The sequence below is a fragment of the Salvelinus fontinalis genome, chromosome 9, assembly GCF_029448725.1.
Source record: "Salvelinus fontinalis isolate EN_2023a chromosome 9, ASM2944872v1, whole genome shotgun sequence".
Lineage (NCBI taxonomy): Eukaryota > Metazoa > Chordata > Actinopteri > Salmoniformes > Salmonidae > Salvelinus > Salvelinus fontinalis.
This window is the reverse complement of record NC_074673.1, coordinates 52846887-52866461: the sequence shown is the minus strand read 5'-3', so window position 1 is coordinate 52866461 and position 19575 is coordinate 52846887. Positions and strand designations below refer to the sequence as shown.

Sequence of the window (19575 nt, the reverse complement as noted above, 5' to 3'; positions counted from 1 at the left end):
GCAATCTGAGGTGCAGTGAACTTATTCTCTGCAGCAGAGGTAACTCTGGGTCTTCCTTTCCTGTGGCGGTCCTCATGAGATCCAGTTTCATCATAACGCTTGATGGTCTTTGTAGAATCAAGTATAAAATATATTTTGATTTGTTTAACACTTTTATGGTTACTACATGATTCCATATGTGTTATTTAATAGTTCTGATGTCTTCACTATTATTCCACAAATGTAGAAAATAGTAAAAATGAAGAAAAACCCTTGAATGAGTAGGTGTCAACTTTTGACTGGTACTGTGTGTGTGTGTGTGTGTATATATATATATATATATATATATATATATATTTTTTTTTAAATTTCAGTTATTATTATCATTATTATAATATCGGCAGATACACTCCATGGCCGAAAGTGTGTGTCACGTTCCTGACCTTATTTCCTTTGTTCTGTATGGTTTAGTTGGTCAGGACGTGAGCTGGGTGGGCATTCTATGTTATGTGTTTCTATATTGGGTTCATTGTCAACTAGCCTGATATGGTTCTCAATCAGGGAATTGTGTTTTACGTTTCCTCTGATTGAGAACCATATTAAGGTAGGCTGTTCTCACTGTTTGTTTGTGGGTGATTGTTGCTGTGTCTGTGTTTGTTCACCACACGGTACTGTTTCGGTTCGTTCGTTCGTTCATTGTTTTATGTGTTCTCAAGTTCAGGTCTGTTAACGTCGTTTATTATTTTGTAGTTTGTTCAAGTGTATTTTCGTCTTCGTTATTATTATTAAAATGATTATGTATTCAACCTACGCTGCGTTTTGGTCCGATCCTTGCTCCTCTTCAGACGAGGAGGAAGACGAGCGTTACAGAATCACCCACCATAAAAGGACCAAGCAGCATGGTAACGGGCAGCAACAGCAGCAGTGGCCAAAATCTCAGGACTCCTGGACATGGGAGGAAATTTTAAACGGAGAAGGACCCTGGGCACAGGCTGGGGAATATCGTCGCCCCAAAGCTGAGTTGGAGGGAGCGAAAGCTGAGCGGCGGCGATATGAGGAGGCAGCACGGCAGCGCGACAGGTACGAGAGGCAGCCCCAGAATTTTTTTTTTTTGGGGGGGGGCGCTAAAGAGGAGTGTGGCTAAGCCAGGTAGCAGACCTGAGCTCACTCCTCGTGCTTATCATAAGCAGCGCGTTACTGGTCAGGCACCGTGTTGTCAGTGCGTGCCCATAGCCCGGTGCGCTATAGGGCAGCCCCCCGAAAGTGTCATGTGAGTGTGGGCATCCAGCCAGGGCGTATTGTGCCTGCTCAGCGCGTCTGGTCTCCGGTACGCAGTTTCGGTCCAGGGTATCCTGCGCCGGCTCTGCGTGCTGTGTCTCCGGGCGCTGGGAGGGTGCAGTGCGTCCTATGCCTGCGCTCCGCTCGTATCGGGCAAATGTGGGAGTGGAGCCTAAAGGAGAGGTCCGCGTAGTAGGCACTAGATCTCCAGTGCTCACCCACAGCCCGGTTCAACCTGTGCCTGCACTCTGGAGGGTCCGGGCTAGAGTAGTATTCCAGCCTGGGGGAGTGGTGCCAAGGCTGCGCACCAGAGCTCCAGTGCTCCCCCACAGCCCGGTCCTTCAGGTGCCTCCTCCTAACACCAAGGCTCCTGTAGGTCTCCCCATCCTGGTGGGTCCTGTGGCAGCCCCACGCACCAGGCTGTCTCTCCGTCTTCTCCCTACAGGTGTGCCCGTCTGCCCAGCGCCGCCTGCATTGCCCGTCTGTCCTGAGCCTTCAAAGCCGTCCGTCTGCCCAGCGCCGCCTGGATTGCCCGTCTGCCCAGCGCCGCCTGCATTGCCCGTCTGTCCTGAGCCTTCAAAGCCGTCCGTCAGTCAGGAGCCGCCTGACCCGCCCGCCAGACAGGAGCCGCCAGAGCCGCCCGCCAGACAGGAGCCGCCAGAGCCGCCCGCCAGACAGGAGCCGCCCGCCAGACAGGAGCCGCCAGAGCCGCCCGCCAGACAGGAGCCGCCAGAGCCGCCCGCCAGACAGGAGCCGCCAGAGCCGCCCGTCAGACAGGAGCCGCCAGCCAGCCAGGAGCCGCCAGCCAGGATCCGCCAGAGCCGTCAGCCAGCCAGGATCCGCCAGAGCCGTCAGCCAGACAGGAGTCGCCAGCCAGACAGGAGCCGCCCGCCAGACAGGAGCCGCCAGAGCCGCCCGCCAGACAGGAGCCGCCAGCCAGCCAGGAGCCGTCAGCCAGCCAGGATCCGCCAGAGCCGTCAGCCAGCCAGGATCCGCCAGAGCCGTCAGCCAGCCAGGATCCGCCAGAGCCGTCAGCCAGCCAGGATCCGCCAGAGCCGTCAGCCAGCCAGGATCCGCCAGAGCCGTCAGCCAGCCAGGATCCGCCAGAGCCGTCAGCCAGCCAGGATCCGCCAGAGCCGTCAGTCAGCCAGGATCCGCCAGAGTCGTCAGTCAGCCAGGAGCTGCCCCTCAGTCCGGTGCTGCCCCTCAGTCCGGTGCTGCCCCTCAGTCCGGTGCTGCCCCTCAGTCCGGTGCTGCCCCTTAATCCAGTGGGGTTAATATGGAGGGTAGCCATTAGAAGGAGGCCACGGAAGCGGGGATTAACTATTGTGGGGTGGGGGCCACGTCCAGAGCCGCCACCTTGGACAGATGCCCACCCAGACCCTCCCCTATAGGTTCAGGTTTTGCGGCCGGAGTCCGCACCTTGGGGTTTCTATGTTTCTATGTTGGGTTCATTGTCAACTAGCCTGATATGGTTCTCAATCAGGGGCAGGTGTTTTACGTTTCCTCTGATTGAGAACCATATTAAGGTAGGCTGTTCTCACTGTTTGTTTGTGGGTGATTGTTGCTGTGTCTGTGTTTGTTCACCACACGGTACTGTTTCGTTTCGTTCGTTCGTTTGTTCCTGTTCATGCGTTCATTGTTTTATGTGTTCTCAAGTTCAGGTCTGTTAACGTCGTTTATTATTTTGTAGTTTGTTCAAGTGTATTTTCGTCTTCGTTATTATTTTTTATATTATTATGTATTCAACCCACGCTGCGTTTTGGTCCGATCCTTGCTCCTCTTCAGCCGAGGAGGAAGACGAGCGTTACAGTGTGTGGACACCTGCTTGTCAAACGTCTCATTCCAAAATTATGGGCATTATTAATATGGAGTTGGTCCCCCCTTTGCTGCTATAAACAGCCTTCATTCTTCTGGGAAGGCTTTCCACTAGATGTTGGAACATTGCTGCAGGGACTTTTCTTCAGCCATAAGATCATTAGTGAGGTCGGCACTGATGTATTTGGATTTTTATTAGGATCCCCACTAGCTGTTGCAAAAGCAGCAGCTACTCTTCCTAGGGTGATTAGGCCTGGGTCACAGTCGGCGTTCCAATTCATCCCAAAGGTGTTGGATGGGGTTGAGGTCAAGGCTCTGTGCAGGCAAGTCAAGTTCTTCCACACCGATCTCGACAAACCATTTCTGTATGGACCTCGCTTTGTGCACGGGGGATTGTCATTGTCATGCTGAAACAGGAAAGGACCTTCCCCAAACTGTTGCCACAAAGTAGGAAGCACAGAAACGACTAATATGTAATTGTATGCTGTAGCGTTAAGATTTCCCGTCACGGGAACTAAGGGGCCTAGCCCGAACCATGAAACACAGCCCGAGACCAGTATTTCTCCACCAAACTTTACAGTTGGCACTATGCATTTGGGCAGGTAGCGTTCTCCTAGCATCCGCCAAACCCAGATGTGTCCGTCAGACAACCGGATGGTGAAGCGTGCTTCATCACTCCAGAGAATGCATTTCCACTGCTCCAGAATCCAATGGCGACGAGCTTTACACCACTCCAGCCGACGCTTGGCATTGCGCATGGTGATCTTAGGCTTGTGTGCTGCGGCTGCTTGTCCATGGAAACCCATTTCATGAAGCAGTTTGGAACTCGGTAGTGAATGTAGCAACCGAGGACAGATGAGTTTTACACTCTATGCGCTTCAGCACTCGACAGTCCCGTTCTGTGAGCTTCTGTGGCCTACCACTTCGTGGCTGAGCCATTGTTGCTCCCAGACATTCCCACTTCCCAATAACAGCACAGTTGACCGGCAGCTCTAGCAGGGCAGAAATTTTACAAACTGATTTGTTGAAAAGGTGCCATCCTATGGTGCCACGTTGAAAGTCATGGAGCTCTTCAGTAAGGCCTTTCTACTGTCAATGTTTGTCTATGGAGATTGCATGGCTGTGTGCGCGATTTTATACACCTGTCAGCAACGTGTGTGGCTGAAATAGCCAAATCCACTCATTTCAAGGGGTGTTCATATACTTTTGTATAAATAGTTATCAGTTATCTGTGAATATTTCCACTCTAAAATTGGATCCAAAAATCCCTAACAAATTGTAGAACTTCATATACAAATATTCAAAGCATTTAATGAAAAAATGTATAACATGAATTACAATATAATGTAATATATACTGGCGGTCCGCAACTAACCCCACAGATCAGCTATCCAAAGTCGAACCAATTTTGCCACAGTTGCACACAGGCTGGCTGTAGCTAATTGGCTAAAGAAGTTGGCTAGCTTGCTAGCCAGCCTAGGCTAGTTCCAGACAAGACCTGGTTAGATTGTTATAAATAATCTAGAACAGTGAGTGACTAACTGTGTACTGTTTTGGCAGAGTGAATGTACAAATGCTTCCCACACAAGAGACACCCACATCAAAGCACGCCGCCAAGACCCAAATCTCGTTCTCAGTCGCATTTCCTAAAGAGAAAGATTGAAACTGAGCCTAAATAACTTAATTAGCCACCCTATAAAAAGAGAACACTTAAGGAAGTAAGGTGTGTAATTCCAACACTGAAATGGGTGAAGGCCATTCTAAAAGCCACTGTGCATACCATTCTACATTTCTTATTTAAAAATATAGTTTAACCTATGTAATAAACTGCAGTATATTTTTAATGGTATTTAAAAGAGGATCTAAACGAACTGATCCCACTTAAAACATAAAATGAGTAAATTATCCATTTGACAGGCTAAGAGTAGGGGGAAAGAGGTACTAAATTTAAGGAGAGGGGTACTGTTCACTTTGTAATGCATAAAAACAATTAAATAATAAGATCAGGATCAGACAGTAGGGAGTAAATCAATAAACAAGTGTCTGTACTTGTCTAGGTCTTTAGATGTGAAGGAACTGGGAGATTTGAACTCCACTTAAGTATTTGTGTGTGATGGAGAGGTTACAGCCTGTGGATAATACCACCGGTATAAAAAAGGGAGTGGCGACAGTAGGTAAGTAAGTGGGGATAGAGCCCCAGAAAGTCCAGGCTGCTGTTCTGGTCTCTCCATCTGCTACTTACATCCCCAGAGCTGGGGCTGGGCAGGGGGAGAGAGTGGTGGGGGTGGACATGGAAGGGGAATCTCCCCCCCGTGTTGGGCCGCTCGGGGACCAGGGAAGCAGTGAGACAGCTGGAGGGGGAGGTCGGGGTGTGGCTGCCCAGTTCCGGAACACTGCTGTATTTGGGTGGGCGACCTGGGTGAAATGAGACAGACGAAAAAAAAAAAAAAAAAGATGGAGGTGGGAGGAAAACAAACAAACAAACAAACCGTCTGTCCAACATACCTTTGACAGGCGGTCCTCGTTGGCTAGCGTGAAAAAGGGGATGGTGTTGAGTTGAGGGTGGAGGAGGAGAAGCACAGAGCGGAGTTAGTGCACTAAGAGACAGAAGCTACATGCAAGTGGGGTTCAAAAGAAAAAGCAGAGCAAATACGTTGGCAGGGTGGAGGGAAGCTGACAGTTGAAGGGAGTGAGACATCTCTCCCTATTCACTTGGACGTCTACAAAATCAACCTCAAAAAGAGACAGTTCAAAGTGAATCACAGTTTGTCAGATGCTTTCATTCAGCAAAACATGGTGTGTAAGTGTATTTGGATGGTGCCCATCTTTCCCATTCATTTGGGGTTGAGGCCTACCGATTTCCTAGTGCTCGGATCAACAAATTGACTCCGCTCTAGTTGATGCATGGAAACATCTGACACTGTTACACTTTGAGATGAACTATTATCTCTCTCACCAAAACCTTCCGTTTTTCACAAATGACAATTGGGAAAAACTCAAGAAATTTCTACAGTTAGGGATAAAGAAAAGGCAGTCATAATGAAGTCTTCAAGGTCAGAATAGCAGTCTCTTAGTAAGTGTCCCTGCATGCGATTCGGGCCAGCAAGCAAAGAGGTGTCAGCAGAAAAGTTGTGTGTGAGACATTCAGAGCATTTCGTACCATTTACATTAAGTAGATTAAAACATACATGCATCAAATATAGGCCAGCTCAGTAATGTATACATCTATATGTACCCTGGGCATTGGAACAGGTGTATGTGCAGGTGTTTACAGCCTCCAGTGTTGACAGCTTGTTGAGTGGATACTGACCTCGCTTTCTGGTTCCCTGGTGGAGCGGAGTGTTTAGGTAGGTCACTGCACTCTTCTTCCTCTGCACAGCGTCGAAAGGAATACATATGTGGGAGAACAAATCCAGCTTTGATTTGACTGCAAAGTCCATGTTGCTCACTCAAAAGGACACCCGTTTTCTTTTCATATGCAACACAGGGCTAAATTCTAACTCGGAGTCCATGCATTCAGATATTCACATGAATTCAGATATTCACATGCAAGGAAAATGGTGCGTATTATGGTCGCATTTTTAAAAGTATGTGCACTGGCATTCAACCTAATAAGAAACACATTGTGTACAGGGTTGGGTAGTAATGGATTACATGTAATGGAGATTACGTTATCCGATTACAGATATGGAAATATGGAGTTTCTGTATTCCAATTTGCTTTTGCTAAAAATACAGATATTTCTGCACATGTGCAGGATATTGTTTTTTACGTAGCCAGTGCCTACTTCGTTGCCAACGTAGCTGCTGTGCTGAGTGCTCCGCTGCCTATCTCCCCTCCTTGGTTTCCCTTGTCTGGTCACTAGTGTCGCCTGCAAACTTCATGCTGTATACAAAACTGTTTGAACTACTGCAGTCCATGCCTCAGTTAGCATAAGAACGATTTCATGTTTTTTTTCTTCTATTTACATGTTTTACACAAAAAACATTAAATCGACATGTTCGTACAAAATGCGTTGTCAGTGTTGCAAATACTGCGCCCCCCCCCCCCCCCCCCCCGAGTGGTGCAGCAGTCTAAGGCACTGCATCACAGAGCTAAAGGTGTCACTACAGACCCTGGTTCGATCCCGGGATGTATCACAAACGGCCAAGATTGGGAGTCCTATAGGGCTGCGCACAATTGGCCCAGCGTCGTCCGGGTTAGGGGAGGGTTTGGCCGGGGTAGGCCGTCATTGTAAAATAAGAATTTGTTCTTAACTGACTTGCCTAGCTAAATGAAGGTTAAATGAATACAAATTAAATTATAAGCACAACACAAACAGGCAGTATAGCGACTTAATGTTCTTCTTAGCTGCCGACTTACATGCACATATTTCCTCTCGCCACGATATCAACATATGGCATAACTATGGCACTGGGCAATTCAAAAACAAACTTGCCCATTCAGACTCTTTACCGGTCCGGACACATGCTCGGCTGCCTAGAACATTCGGCTGCCCAGAGGTGGAACGCAGCAAGACACAGACACGCAGTCTAATTAGCGATTGAATGTTTTTTTTTTTATCATCATTGCCAATATTGCCTAAATTGCGCAGGCAGCAGACAGGCAGTCAAGTGGTGTTCTTTTCTCAGGAACTACGATATGGCAGCAACTATAAAGATTAGCCTACATCATCACACAAAACGCTGACTGTTTTGCTTGAAAGTGTAGGGACTGTGTCCTGCTGTGCAACTGCAATATCAGTTACAACAGACAGACAGGTTGTAGCCTTGATAATATATATGTTTTGGAATGTTAGTTCAAATCGCCGCAGGGTTTTTATTTCAGCTGTTCAGAAATATGAGGCAAAGACACAGGCTACATCATCATGGTTCAGAAGGTGAGTAAATAGCGAAACTCGAAGGGAGGGGGGGTGTGAGCAGCAGCTTCAAATGTGTGTGTAAAATAACAGTAAAATAACAGAATGTGATCCTGATATTTAGCATTAAGAAAGAGGTCTCTGGAGGGGCCGGTGGGGGCATGGGCGAAAACTCTGTACCCGTAGCCACGGCTTATGAAGTAACTAATCAGCTTGGATTACTTAAAAAACAACATGTCATCAGATTACAGTTACATTCTTAAAAATACCTGATTTGTCAGCATTGCTGTCATTTAGCACATATTCAAAATTTCTCACATGCTATCGAAAGATTCTATTGTTGTTCTGCTGATCGCCTATCAAGGGTGGATGGCTTCTTTTGTATTCTTTTAAGGTGAGCGAATAGGCCTTTTCATTCAATTTATTACTGATATCAATTACACAGCTTAGCCTCATATCAGTAACCTAAATATTGGGATATATCAATGAGAGTTAGCAATCTAGCTACTACTACCCTGGTGGTGAATTAGCCCAGGCTATTTGACATTAGTGCCCCATGTAGACAAATTAATCTCTATTGAACAAAAAAATAAATAATTCTGGAACCCCATTTTGACAGTCAAATAAACAACAAAAATCCCAACAATCACAAAAAAAAAACTGGAATCATGCCTTCCTGCTTGGACATGTTAGATTAAACAATTAATTTCTTAAAATCATACCATCTTAGTCTAGTACACTTCTTAATGAAGCATGTTGAATGACTTTTCAAGATGATTTGTCTATACGTTTTATCTATTGCGTGACCCTGCCACAAATTCTTTTGCAACCCAATCATGGGCTGAAAACTTTAGTATGGAGCCCTGTGACAATGCTCTCACACATAAAGAACATGTGACTGATAGGACCTTTATAATCTCACACATCGCAATTTGGAAATACTTATTTTAGGCTACTAAATGAAATAATGCTATAGTAGGTGCCTGTTTTTAAAACATCTGGGTGTTATAAGTGAAAGTAATCAGATTACTTTATTCATTTTGAGTTATCCAAAGGAATACTTTAATGATTACTTTACTTTTCATGTAAATAAAATCGGTAAACGGACTACATTTTTTAAGTAATCCGCCCAACATTGATTGTGTATCAGTTGTTGTAGTAACGTGTGGTTACACTATATAAAAAAATTGTTAAGTAGAAGAACAGCCATACCTCGGGCTCAAACACAGCTCCACTGTACACCGGGTTCGCCGTTGTTCTTCGCTTACGCTCCTGCCTCCTGCTTTGAATTTCTATAAACAAAGAGCAGTATCTTAATACAAGCATTGCAGTATAAACGTCTAGGGAATGTAGGTGAATGTAGCAACTGGAATTTAATTCAGGCCTAACCGGCAGCACGTACCTTCCATATGGTCATGGGTGACAAGTCCGAGGGCAACCATAAAGGCAAGTTTCTGGGGGAAACAATGAAAAGGTATTAGGACAACCCCCCACAAAAATGGTGCCCTGTGTGAGGAGAATTCCTAATTATTTTTTAAAACACACACACCCTTGACTTTTTCACGTTAAATCTACACACAATACCCCATAATGACAAAGTGAAAACATATTTAAAACATTTCTTGCCAATTTATAAACAAACTGAAATACCTTATTTACTTAAGTATTAAGACCCTTTGCTACGAGACTCGAAATTGAGCTCAGGTGCATCCTGTTTTCATTGAGCATCCTTGAGATGTTTATACAACTTGATAGTAGTTCACCTGTGGCAAATTCACCTGTGGTAAGTCCACCTGTCTATATGAGGTCCCACAGCTGACAGTGCATGTCAGAGCAAAAACCAAGCCATGAGGTCGAATGAATTGTCTGTAGAACTCTGAGACAGGATTGTGCCGAGCACAGATCTGGAGAAGGGTACCAAAAAAATTCTGCAGCATTGAAAGTCACCAAGAACACATTCTGAGAGCCAAACTGAGAAATCAGGGGAGAACGGCATTGGTCAGGGAGGTGTCCAATAAAAACAGATTCTCTGGTCTGATGAAACCAAGATTTAGCGTCTGAAGGGAACCTTAAACCATCCCTACAGTGAAGCATGGTAGTGGCAGCATCAGTGGGGATGTTTTACAAGGACAGAGAGATTCTTGATAAAAACCTGGACAACGACCCTAAGCACACAGCCAAGACAAGAGAGGGTTCAGGACAAGTCTCTGAATGTCCTTGAGTGGCCCAGCCAGAGCCCGGACTTGAACTCGATCGAACATCTCTGGAGAAACCTGGAAATGCCTGTGCAGCAACATTCCCCATCCAACCTGACAGAGCTTGAGAGGATCTGCAGATAAGAATGGGAGAAACTCCCCAAATACAGTTGTCCAAGCTTTTTGCTTCATACCCAAGAAGACTCAAGGCTGTAATCGCTGCTTCAACAAAGTACTTAGTAAAGTGTCTGAATACTTATTTAAATGTGATATTTAATTAAAAAAATATATAATAATTAGCAAAAATGTATAAAAAACTGTTTTTGCTTTGTCATTATGGGTTATTGTGCGTAGATAGACGAGGGAAAAACTATTTAATCAATTTTAGAATAAGGTTGTAAACTCTCAAAATGTGGAAAAAGTCAAGGGGTGTGAATACTTTCTGAAGGCACTATCTATAATTTACTTGATATGTTTATACTGTATCTTTGGCAGAGCCTGCCTCATTACAGAATGTTATCTGTGAAGGATTGTCTAAAACTGAGGTTCTATCAGTAGGCTGATACTCCCCAAAATGTAAAAGTATGCATTTGTTATGCCGGTTTGACCCCAAGTTTACAATGAAGCATTAGTGCCAACTCCAGTGTACCTGAGGATTGTCCTCTCTCTTCGGTCTGGGTGCTGGAGACAGAGGAGGGGTGCTGCTTGTCAACATTTTCTGCTCCAATCCCCTGTGAGCTTTAACAGCCTGGAAACATGTGAGAGGAAAACAAAGCTCTCAAATTACAAACCAACAAAGTAAGAGTTATAAGTGTATAATGACTTCAATTCTGAAAAGGAGACAAGTCGCTTTCCCCATCCCCTAACCATGGTACTGACCTTGGTGTCTGAGGAGAGGCTGCTGATCTGCAGTGTCTGCTTGGGGGTGGTGAGGCGTGCCGATGCCGGGGCCGTGATAACGATGCCTGTCACAGTGCCTGTGTGCTGGCCACTTTTGGCGCCAGCGGAAGCACATGGCTGGCCGTTGACAATGCGCACCTGGTGGATGGGCCCGGTGCTGGAGGTCAGCGAGGAGGAGCTCAACTTGGTGGTCAGCATCACCGGGCCCCGCTGGAGCAACTGGGGCGCCGCCATCATGGCCGGAGGGGGTGCCGGGGCGATTGGCACGTTGTTATTGGGCGTGGCGGGCTTCGGCCGGACCTGAGTCGTAAGGATAGGGGTCAAAGATTAGCCAATTAGTCGATAAGGCATTAAGTGTCATTTTGGAGCTTAGGGGTCTTCATAAACGTGTGTAAAAGGGATCGACCAGGGAAAGGTAATGCCAGCGTGGTGCTGAGATATCACTGACTGTAGATGGAGGCGTACTACAGTCGCCACTTAACTATGAACACTTAGGTAAGTCAGTTATAAGTAAAAGTGACACCACAGATGTGAGCAGTCATTCATTTAAAAAAAGAACACAATCAAAACCAGCAACAATACTGGTGACCTTGGTGGTTTTGCTAATGTTCCTTTTACCTTTGCTGGTGTTCCTTATCCATATAAGCAGAACATTTTTGCAGGAGTCAACATGGCTTGTTAGAGTCGCGTTGTTATTTCCTAGGAGTTCAATACACCATAGCCCACCACGATTTAGTTTAACCCCCTGGTTGGATGGACTTACTGTGAGTCGCGCTGGACCGGGAATGCCTAAAGCGCGACTAAGAATGAGCCCACTGTTGAGGAATGCTGAGCTCCCAGTGGCATTACACACCTTAATAACAGGGCATTAAATCAAACGTTCACACCCAGGGTTAAAAACAGGTTATGGGAAATTCCACAGTAAATGAGTGATACAGAGACTCAAGATTTTTCACTTCAAGATGTCAAACAAAAATCAATAATTGCAAATGTAATCCTTTAGACCTCAATAGTAATCTACAGCAACATTCTAGAATTAAGAATTTAAGATAAAACAAATCACATATATTTCAAAACAGACATAGCTCAAAAACAAAGAACAAATGACAATTACAAGTTAACTTACACCGAACAAAAATAAACGCAACAATTTCAAAGATTTTACTGAGTTACAGTTCATATAAAGGAAATCAGTCAATTTAAATGAATTCACTAGGCCCTAATCTATGGATTTCACATGACTGGGCCGTTTATTGTGGCCTGTGGAATGTTGTCGCTCTTCAATGGACGTGCAAAGTTGCTGAATATTGGCAGGAACTAGAATACGCTGTTGTACGTGTCGATCCAGAGCATCCCAAACATGCTCAATGGGTGACATGTCTGGTGAGTATGCAGACCATAAAAGAACTGGGACATTTTCAGCATCCAGCAATTGTGTACATATCCTTGAGACATGGGGCCGTGCATTATCATGCTGAAACATGAGGTGATGGCGACGGATGAATAGCACGACAATGGGCCTCGGGATCTCGACACGATATCTGTGGCATTGTGTTGTGTGACAAAACCGCACATTTTAGAGTGACCTTTTATTGTCCCCAGCACAAGCTGCACCTGTCTAATGATTATGCTGTTCAATCAGCTTCTTGATATGCCACATGTCAGGTGGATGGATTATCTTGGCAAAGGAGAAATGCTCACTAACAGGGATGTAAACAAATGTATGCACAACATTTTAGAGAAATACACTTTTTGCACATATAGAACATTTATGTGATCTTTTATTTCAGCTCATGAAACATGAGACCAACACTTAACATGTTGCGTTTATATTTTTGTTCAGTGTAGTTTTAAAGAGCACAACCTCCTCTTTAATATGACACCACATTCATGCCTATAGGAATAACACTCATTTTGTAAAGACACTCTATCAAAAAACGATAACACAACATAAAACTTGAGTATTCAAATTGTAGTAAATTTGACTAAGTTACTCACTCAAAATGTACCAAGTATAAAATATTATACTTAGAAATAGTATTTACACAAATATTTCAAATGATCAAAAAATGTGACGAGAGGAAAATGTATTTCAAAATCCAAACAATGTAGGCTATTTGACTGACAATGACTCTTACTTCTGTAACAATAAAAAAAGAACTATATCAAAATGTAAATAACCTCTCTAAATAAGATTTAGTACCGATCAGGCCTGACACCAAATGTAGAAATAGTAGCTTACTTTGACAACAATTCAGTTAATGCAACAAGTATTAGATGAAGATTAAGAGGAAAAAATCTAAAAACGCACCCACACAAAGTAGGCCATTGAATTGACAAAGATTCTTACTACTGTAACAATGTAAAAATGCTAACAACTATTCAGACTATTTCAAAATGTAGATTACCTCTCTTAATAAGATTAAGTACAGACTAGGCCTGACAAAAAGTTGACGGGGCAGGCGCACTCCATGGAAACATAGGCTCCCTTCTTGGGTATGCTCTCCCTCTGCTTGCTTCCTCCTCCTCTCCTTCTGCATCCTTATCTCCCTCATGTTTTTCTCCCTCCAATCCCATCAACTATTGTTTATTCATTTCGGATGTTGAAAGAAAAAGATTACAAAGATGACTCTGTGCAATTTAGCCCAACACGTTTAGAATATTACCTCATCTACTTCAATGGGCATAGTTAGATGTTTGTCTTCGTAGGGAGGGAGTGAGACGATCAAGTGACAGCATTATGAGCGAAGCACAATGTTGCCTCCAACTCGTTTTCTTGCCTGACAGACTAACTACAGAGTTTGCCAGTGTTCGCTGATTAGTTACGAAGCTGGGACAGTTTCCAAATGAATTGAATAGGTAGAAACAGGACAAAACAAGCAAGTTGTTCGCTGGCAATGTAAACAAATATCACTGCAACGCAATATCATGAGCTCAACTGCGCGGGCATCTACCCTAAAGCGACAGCTAGGCTGTCAAATAATAGGAAAACGAGGCAATGTATATCCTATGAACATCTGTACCTAGCAAACTTGACAAACCCGGACCTAAGCCCAACAGATAAACACAAATTACTTTAAAATCTCCATTTTTTGTGGCTAGTTAGTTGGTTGTCTATATAACTAGCTAGTGAAAGTGACAGCTGAGTTTGGCGCTTAGCTGACTATATTAGAGGTCGACCGATTATGATTTTTCAACACTGATACAGATTACTGGGGGACCAAAAAAAGCCGATACCGATTAATTTATATATACATATTTGTAATAATGACAATTACAACAATACTGAATGTACACTTTTATTTTAACTTAATATAATACATAAATAAAATCTATTTAGTCTCAAATAATGAAACATGTTCAATTTGGTTTAAATAATGCAAATACAGTGTTCGAGAAGAAAGTAAAAGTGCAATACGTGCCATGTAAAAAAGCTAACGTTTAAGTTCCTTGCTCAGAACATGACAACATATGAAAGCTGGTGGTTCCTTCTAACATGAGTCTTTAATATTGCCGGTTAAGAAGTTTTAGGTTGTAGTTATTATAGGAATTATAGGACTATTTCTCTCTATACGATTTGCATTTCATATACCTATACTGACTATTGGAAGTTCTTATAGGCACTATAGTATTGCCAGCCTAATCTCGGAAGATGATATGCTTGAAGTCAAACTGCGCTGTGATTCACGCATCGCGAAGAGCTGCTGGCAAACGCAGGAAAGTGCTGTTTGAATGAATGCTTAAGATCCTGCTGCTGCCTACCACCTCTGTCAGACTGCTCTATCAAATCATAGACTTAATTATAATATAATAAACACACAGAAATACGAGTCTTTGGTCATTAATATGGTGAAACCCGGAAACTATGACTTAAAAAAACAAAACTTTTATTCTTTCAGTGAAATACGTAACCGTTCCATATTTTATCTAGCGGGTGGCAACTAAGTCTAAATATTGCTGTTACATTGCACAACCTTCAATGTTATGTCATAATTATGTAAAATTCTGGCAAATGAATTACGTTCTTTGTTGGGAAGAAATGGTCTTCACACAGTTTGCAACGAGCCAGGCGGCACAAACTGCTGCATATACCCTGACGCTAATTCGCTTTTGTTAAATCGCCCGTTTGGCGAAGTAGGCTGTGATTCGATGACAAATTAACAGGCACCACATTGAATATGTGTAGTTAGCTAGTGATTATTTTAAGATTGATTGTTTTTATATAAGATAAGTTTAAAGCTAGCTAGCAACTTACCGTGGCTCCTTGCTGCACTCGCGTAACAGGTGGTCAGCCTGCCACGCAGTCTCCGTGGATTGCAATGTAATCGGCGTCCAAAAATGCCATGCCGATTAAATCAGTCGACCTCTAGACTATATCCAGCTAAACACTGCAATTATTTCCATGAGAGAGAGCAATCATTCAAGCTCCTGCTCCACCGTTGATGTGCTCATCATGACAGGATTTGCTAATCTGAGAGCTATTCCCCAAGTTTCACAGCATCAAACATCAACACCAAACATATCTGCTGTTTACTTATTTCACTCACCTCGACATCATCGCTTTCAAAGTGCAAGGACATGTCCGAATCCATATCACCAACCAACATAGATACAGCCTCTTCCACAGTGAAAAATCGTGGCTGCTCGGCGCAACTTTTAAAAGTCAAAATGACAGCATACCCAGTTTCCGGTTTCTGGTTGATGACAACTGCCACGCGAATACGACAACAGGTTGTTAGCAACTACATTTTGCGATATTTGACACCAATATTATTGTTAGAAAAACAAGACTGTTCCCAAAGTCATTTAAAGAAAGGCCGTTGACGGCCGCTATGGGTTTTAAAGGGTTAAACAAACCATGCAACTATGCACGACTACTTTTAATTTTTAAAAAATGTAACCGTGCAGACGCAAAGTCTGGTAACAGAATGATGGCACAAACAGAACAAATTGTCATTCTGTTAAACTTTGCATCTGCACCAGGGTTTCTGTAAACTGGCAATTACCCCAAATAATCGAAGGTGATAAATTATCATTTGGAACAGATGTAAAAATGAATAAAACACTCCTACATTTCCACGCAGCAGGCCAAGTACTTCTATGCGCGCTCGCTACCTCAACATTATCATGACAGAGAAACCAGACACACTCATTGCTCACATGGAGCACTCCAAACAAAAGACAGGTTGTGAAATCAACCAAAACTTGTTTCTCATAGGTGTAGCTGTAGGGAACTGTGCAAACATTTCCACTCCGAGAATGATGAGACTGTAAATAATACATGCATTAACAGAAGTTTATGTCACCAACTGACAGGGATTAACGATACATTTACTACTGGTGACCTATGTAATGGAGAATTGATCCACCCTGGAAAATTTGAAGGGCAAACAATTCAACACTCAATTAAACAATGAATGCGCAAGAATTTGCGGGAGACAGCTGAGCCATTCTGGAGAGAGACTCGCCTATATCTTCGCCATACACCCCTCCCCTTCTTGTCTCAATTATTTTTATTGTACTGAAGACATTATCTTCACATATATATATTTTAGATGCTTTTCACTGACAGCAGCAAGTCAATAATCAGCAAGGCCTATTGCCATGCGCAATGCCCAAATTGCAGGCTTCCCCAATAGGCAAGCCTACGAGCTTGTGATTTGAAACAATCCACAGCAAAAAAAATAATGTAAATAAGCTAATGATCCTCAATTCCTCTGTGGCTAAGTCAAGCTTTCTGGTGAAATATTTGGAATCATGTTATTTATTTCTGTACAGACAGGGGTAATTATATAATTCTGGCCAATTTATTTCCATTTTCCGCTGCTGTGCCATTTCTCTCCAGTTCTATTGGTTTTCATATCAACTTTCTTTCGTTGTCCAGAAGCACAATCCTAGTCATATTAGCAAACCATCATAGTTGTTGCATCTTTAGATTCCCCTCTTTCTAAGTTTCTAACAGATCTCTGTGACATATGGAACCGCTATCAGGTGCGCTGTTTCGAATGGTCTTTCCTCGTGAATTGTACTTTGGCAAACGTTTGAAAATGACATTTTATTTGCTTCTTCGTTACATGAGTTGCATTTTCTGTTAAGATCTATTACCATAATCTAAATGTGATTTCCGTCATTCTTAGCACCGTGGGTGGATGCCATAATGGGCTATGAACCCATAGTATACGGGTCCGCAAATTTCTTAAATGGCTGGTAAATTTAAAAAAATCCCCAAAATGTTGTCCAGCACGACATTTTCCTAACAGAAACCCTGATCTGCACTGGTCCTCGGGGTAAATGTGTTTGTCAAATGTCCTGCGGAAATTGTTAAAAGTAGTCCTTGTACATCAACGAGTTGTATGGTTTGTTTAACTTAGCAATCAATGGTTTTTGTATGACATACATTTTAAAAGTGAAATATTTGAGTCTCAGCATCACTGTTACCGTGGAATTACCCTTATACCCTTATACCAACAGCCAAAACACAAAACATTCAGAAGCTGCTGGACAACAAAATATTTCACCATAAAGACAAAGACACACAACAGCAGCAAAGGAATGTATTAACACAGACAAATGCAACATAAGCACACATTCTGAAAGCAATAGAAGACAAGAGGAAAGGTTATGAAAAAAGCAACACAAACAATAACTTGGAGCCAAGACTGACTGCACTGTTCTTGTGTACACTGTCGCCCTCTAGTGACTGCTGAGTTAAAAGCTTAAATTTCATGTGGCCACTCTCACATTGGATTGTATTGATGGCAGAGTGGAAGCGGCGAAGCGAGAGGTTTTAATCTGCCCAAAATCTGTCCCCGATAATGTACATGTAATTTATTTAGCAGACGCTCTTATCCAGAGCGACTTACAGTAGTGAGTGCATATATTTTCATAGTAAAATAACCCCACAAATTTTTGTATAGAGGTCAATGAGTATCAAATTTGGTCAACCAAAAAATGTAATAGCTAATTTGCTAAAAAGCTAATTAGATCTAATATAAGTTCCGTAATGGTTAGGTTGTTACCAATGCACTGATATAGGTGGCATTCTCCCACCTGCCACATGGCCTCCTCCCACCTGTCTTCCACATTTGAGGACATGTATTTCCATTGTTAGAGCGGTCACTTCACTATCATGTCAATATAATAGAAAATCTTTGGTGGGGATTAAGGTTAGGGGGCAGGTCTTACTGGGACGCACCTGTGGTTGAAAGGTGGGTCGAGGCGTCAGTCTAGGAGGAGGGACAAACTGAGGAACTTTGATTGGCTGTGCTGAGGTGGGGGTGGTGGTGGCCTGCACCTGAGACAAAACCACAGCAAATACTGTATTCTCTCTACCTGAGCTGCAGACAATTATATATCTAAACTCGTCGACTTCTGCAAGTAGTTTTACAGAGAGAAAGATGACTTTGTACCAAGCGCCACCACACACCACCGCCCCAAAGCACCTCCTCATTAAGAGACATGGTTTTCAATCAAATAAATCTCAATTTTGACCATGCATATTTCCATACACATCTACACAGGAAACACGTTCTAGCCACTTTGCTCTAATAAACTTTGTAAGAGACCAAAAAAAACCCAGATTGAATCTACTGCTTAATTTGAAAACACTTTGGTGTCCCCAAACTGCCACCAGTTATAATATAAGTGTTTGAAAGAGTTGAACTAGAAAGGATGACAATGATAGGAAATGAATGACCCTTACCACAAGTGCATTCTTCGACACCAGTCGGACGGGCTCAAAACACTGATTGGTCAATTTGCTAGCCACCTGAAGGTTCACTGGTGTGTTCTGGGAATTGGAGTTGACGATACTAGGCTTGGAGGCATGGCTGATGGCAGCGACCATGGCAGGGCGCTGCGCCACAACAGAGGAAGGCATGGTGGGAGTGGCAGCTTTCAGCACTACAGGTAGAGTCTTAGTGGAGATGACTGGGGTGACTGTCAGCGTCTTCTGACAGAGGAGAGAAAGGAAAGAAAGAAGGAAATAGTTGATTCATCGGAGCGCAGAGAAAAATAGAAGAGATAGTAATGAGATTGGGTTGAAAAAAGGGAGAGGACAAGTGAGATTGTTATATCTAGCTTAAGCAAATGTGAACTTATGTGAAGCCTGGGGACTCAATACTAGGGCTAACTTCAAACCATTCCCTGTAGGGAGTCCCCTCCCTCTCTCCAATCCCCTACCTCACCCCCTCAACAGGACCCAGAGGAAGAGGGCCTAGTCAGCAATTCTATCGGCCAAGTCGTTTCCCATTGCCATCAAGGCAGGCTTGAGCCAGAGGAGCGCCGCAGACATACGCAGCTCTGATTACATCAAACGCCACAGGAAACCTGCCAGCTGAGCACTTCCCATTGCGCTAAGAGCTAGAGATAAATCTACAGAGCCATGAATGACGTAGATTTGAGGTTTTACAGCTGTGTCCGTCTAGTGGGGATCAAGGTCTGAGAACGAAGAAGTACTGCCGAAAAGAACTGGCATCGCTGAAGGACATCTCATAACGTAACTAATGTCAGTACAAGGAACAACCCAGAAAGTCAGACACTTTTGAC

At 43.6% G+C, this 19575-nt stretch overlaps 1 protein-coding gene across 6 annotated transcripts in view; it reads right to left on the bottom strand.

Moving 5' to 3' along the window:
* phf21ab (PHD finger protein 21Ab) overlaps positions 1–19575 on the bottom strand; it is a 71981-nt gene that overhangs the window by 10408 nt on the left and 41998 nt on the right. For 2 of the 6 annotated variants that reach the window (XM_055934846.1, XM_055934849.1), the window contains exons 8-15: positions 18731–18979; positions 18224–18322; positions 11008–11328; positions 10778–10876; positions 9336–9387; positions 9146–9225; positions 6386–6446; positions 5581–5603 (exon numbers count right to left, since the gene is read on the bottom strand). In XM_055934846.1, the coding sequence (XP_055790821.1) occupies positions 5581–5603; positions 6386–6446; positions 9146–9225; positions 9336–9387; positions 10778–10876; positions 11008–11328; positions 18224–18322; positions 18731–18979 (984 nt within the window). Of the gene's footprint in view, positions 1–5317; positions 5491–5580; positions 5604–6385; positions 6447–9145; positions 9226–9335; positions 9388–10777; positions 10877–11007; positions 11329–18223; positions 18323–18730; positions 18980–19575 lie in introns of all 6 variants that reach the window. The other 4 variants (XM_055934843.1, XM_055934848.1, XM_055934844.1 and 1 more) reach the window with 3 other exon arrangements.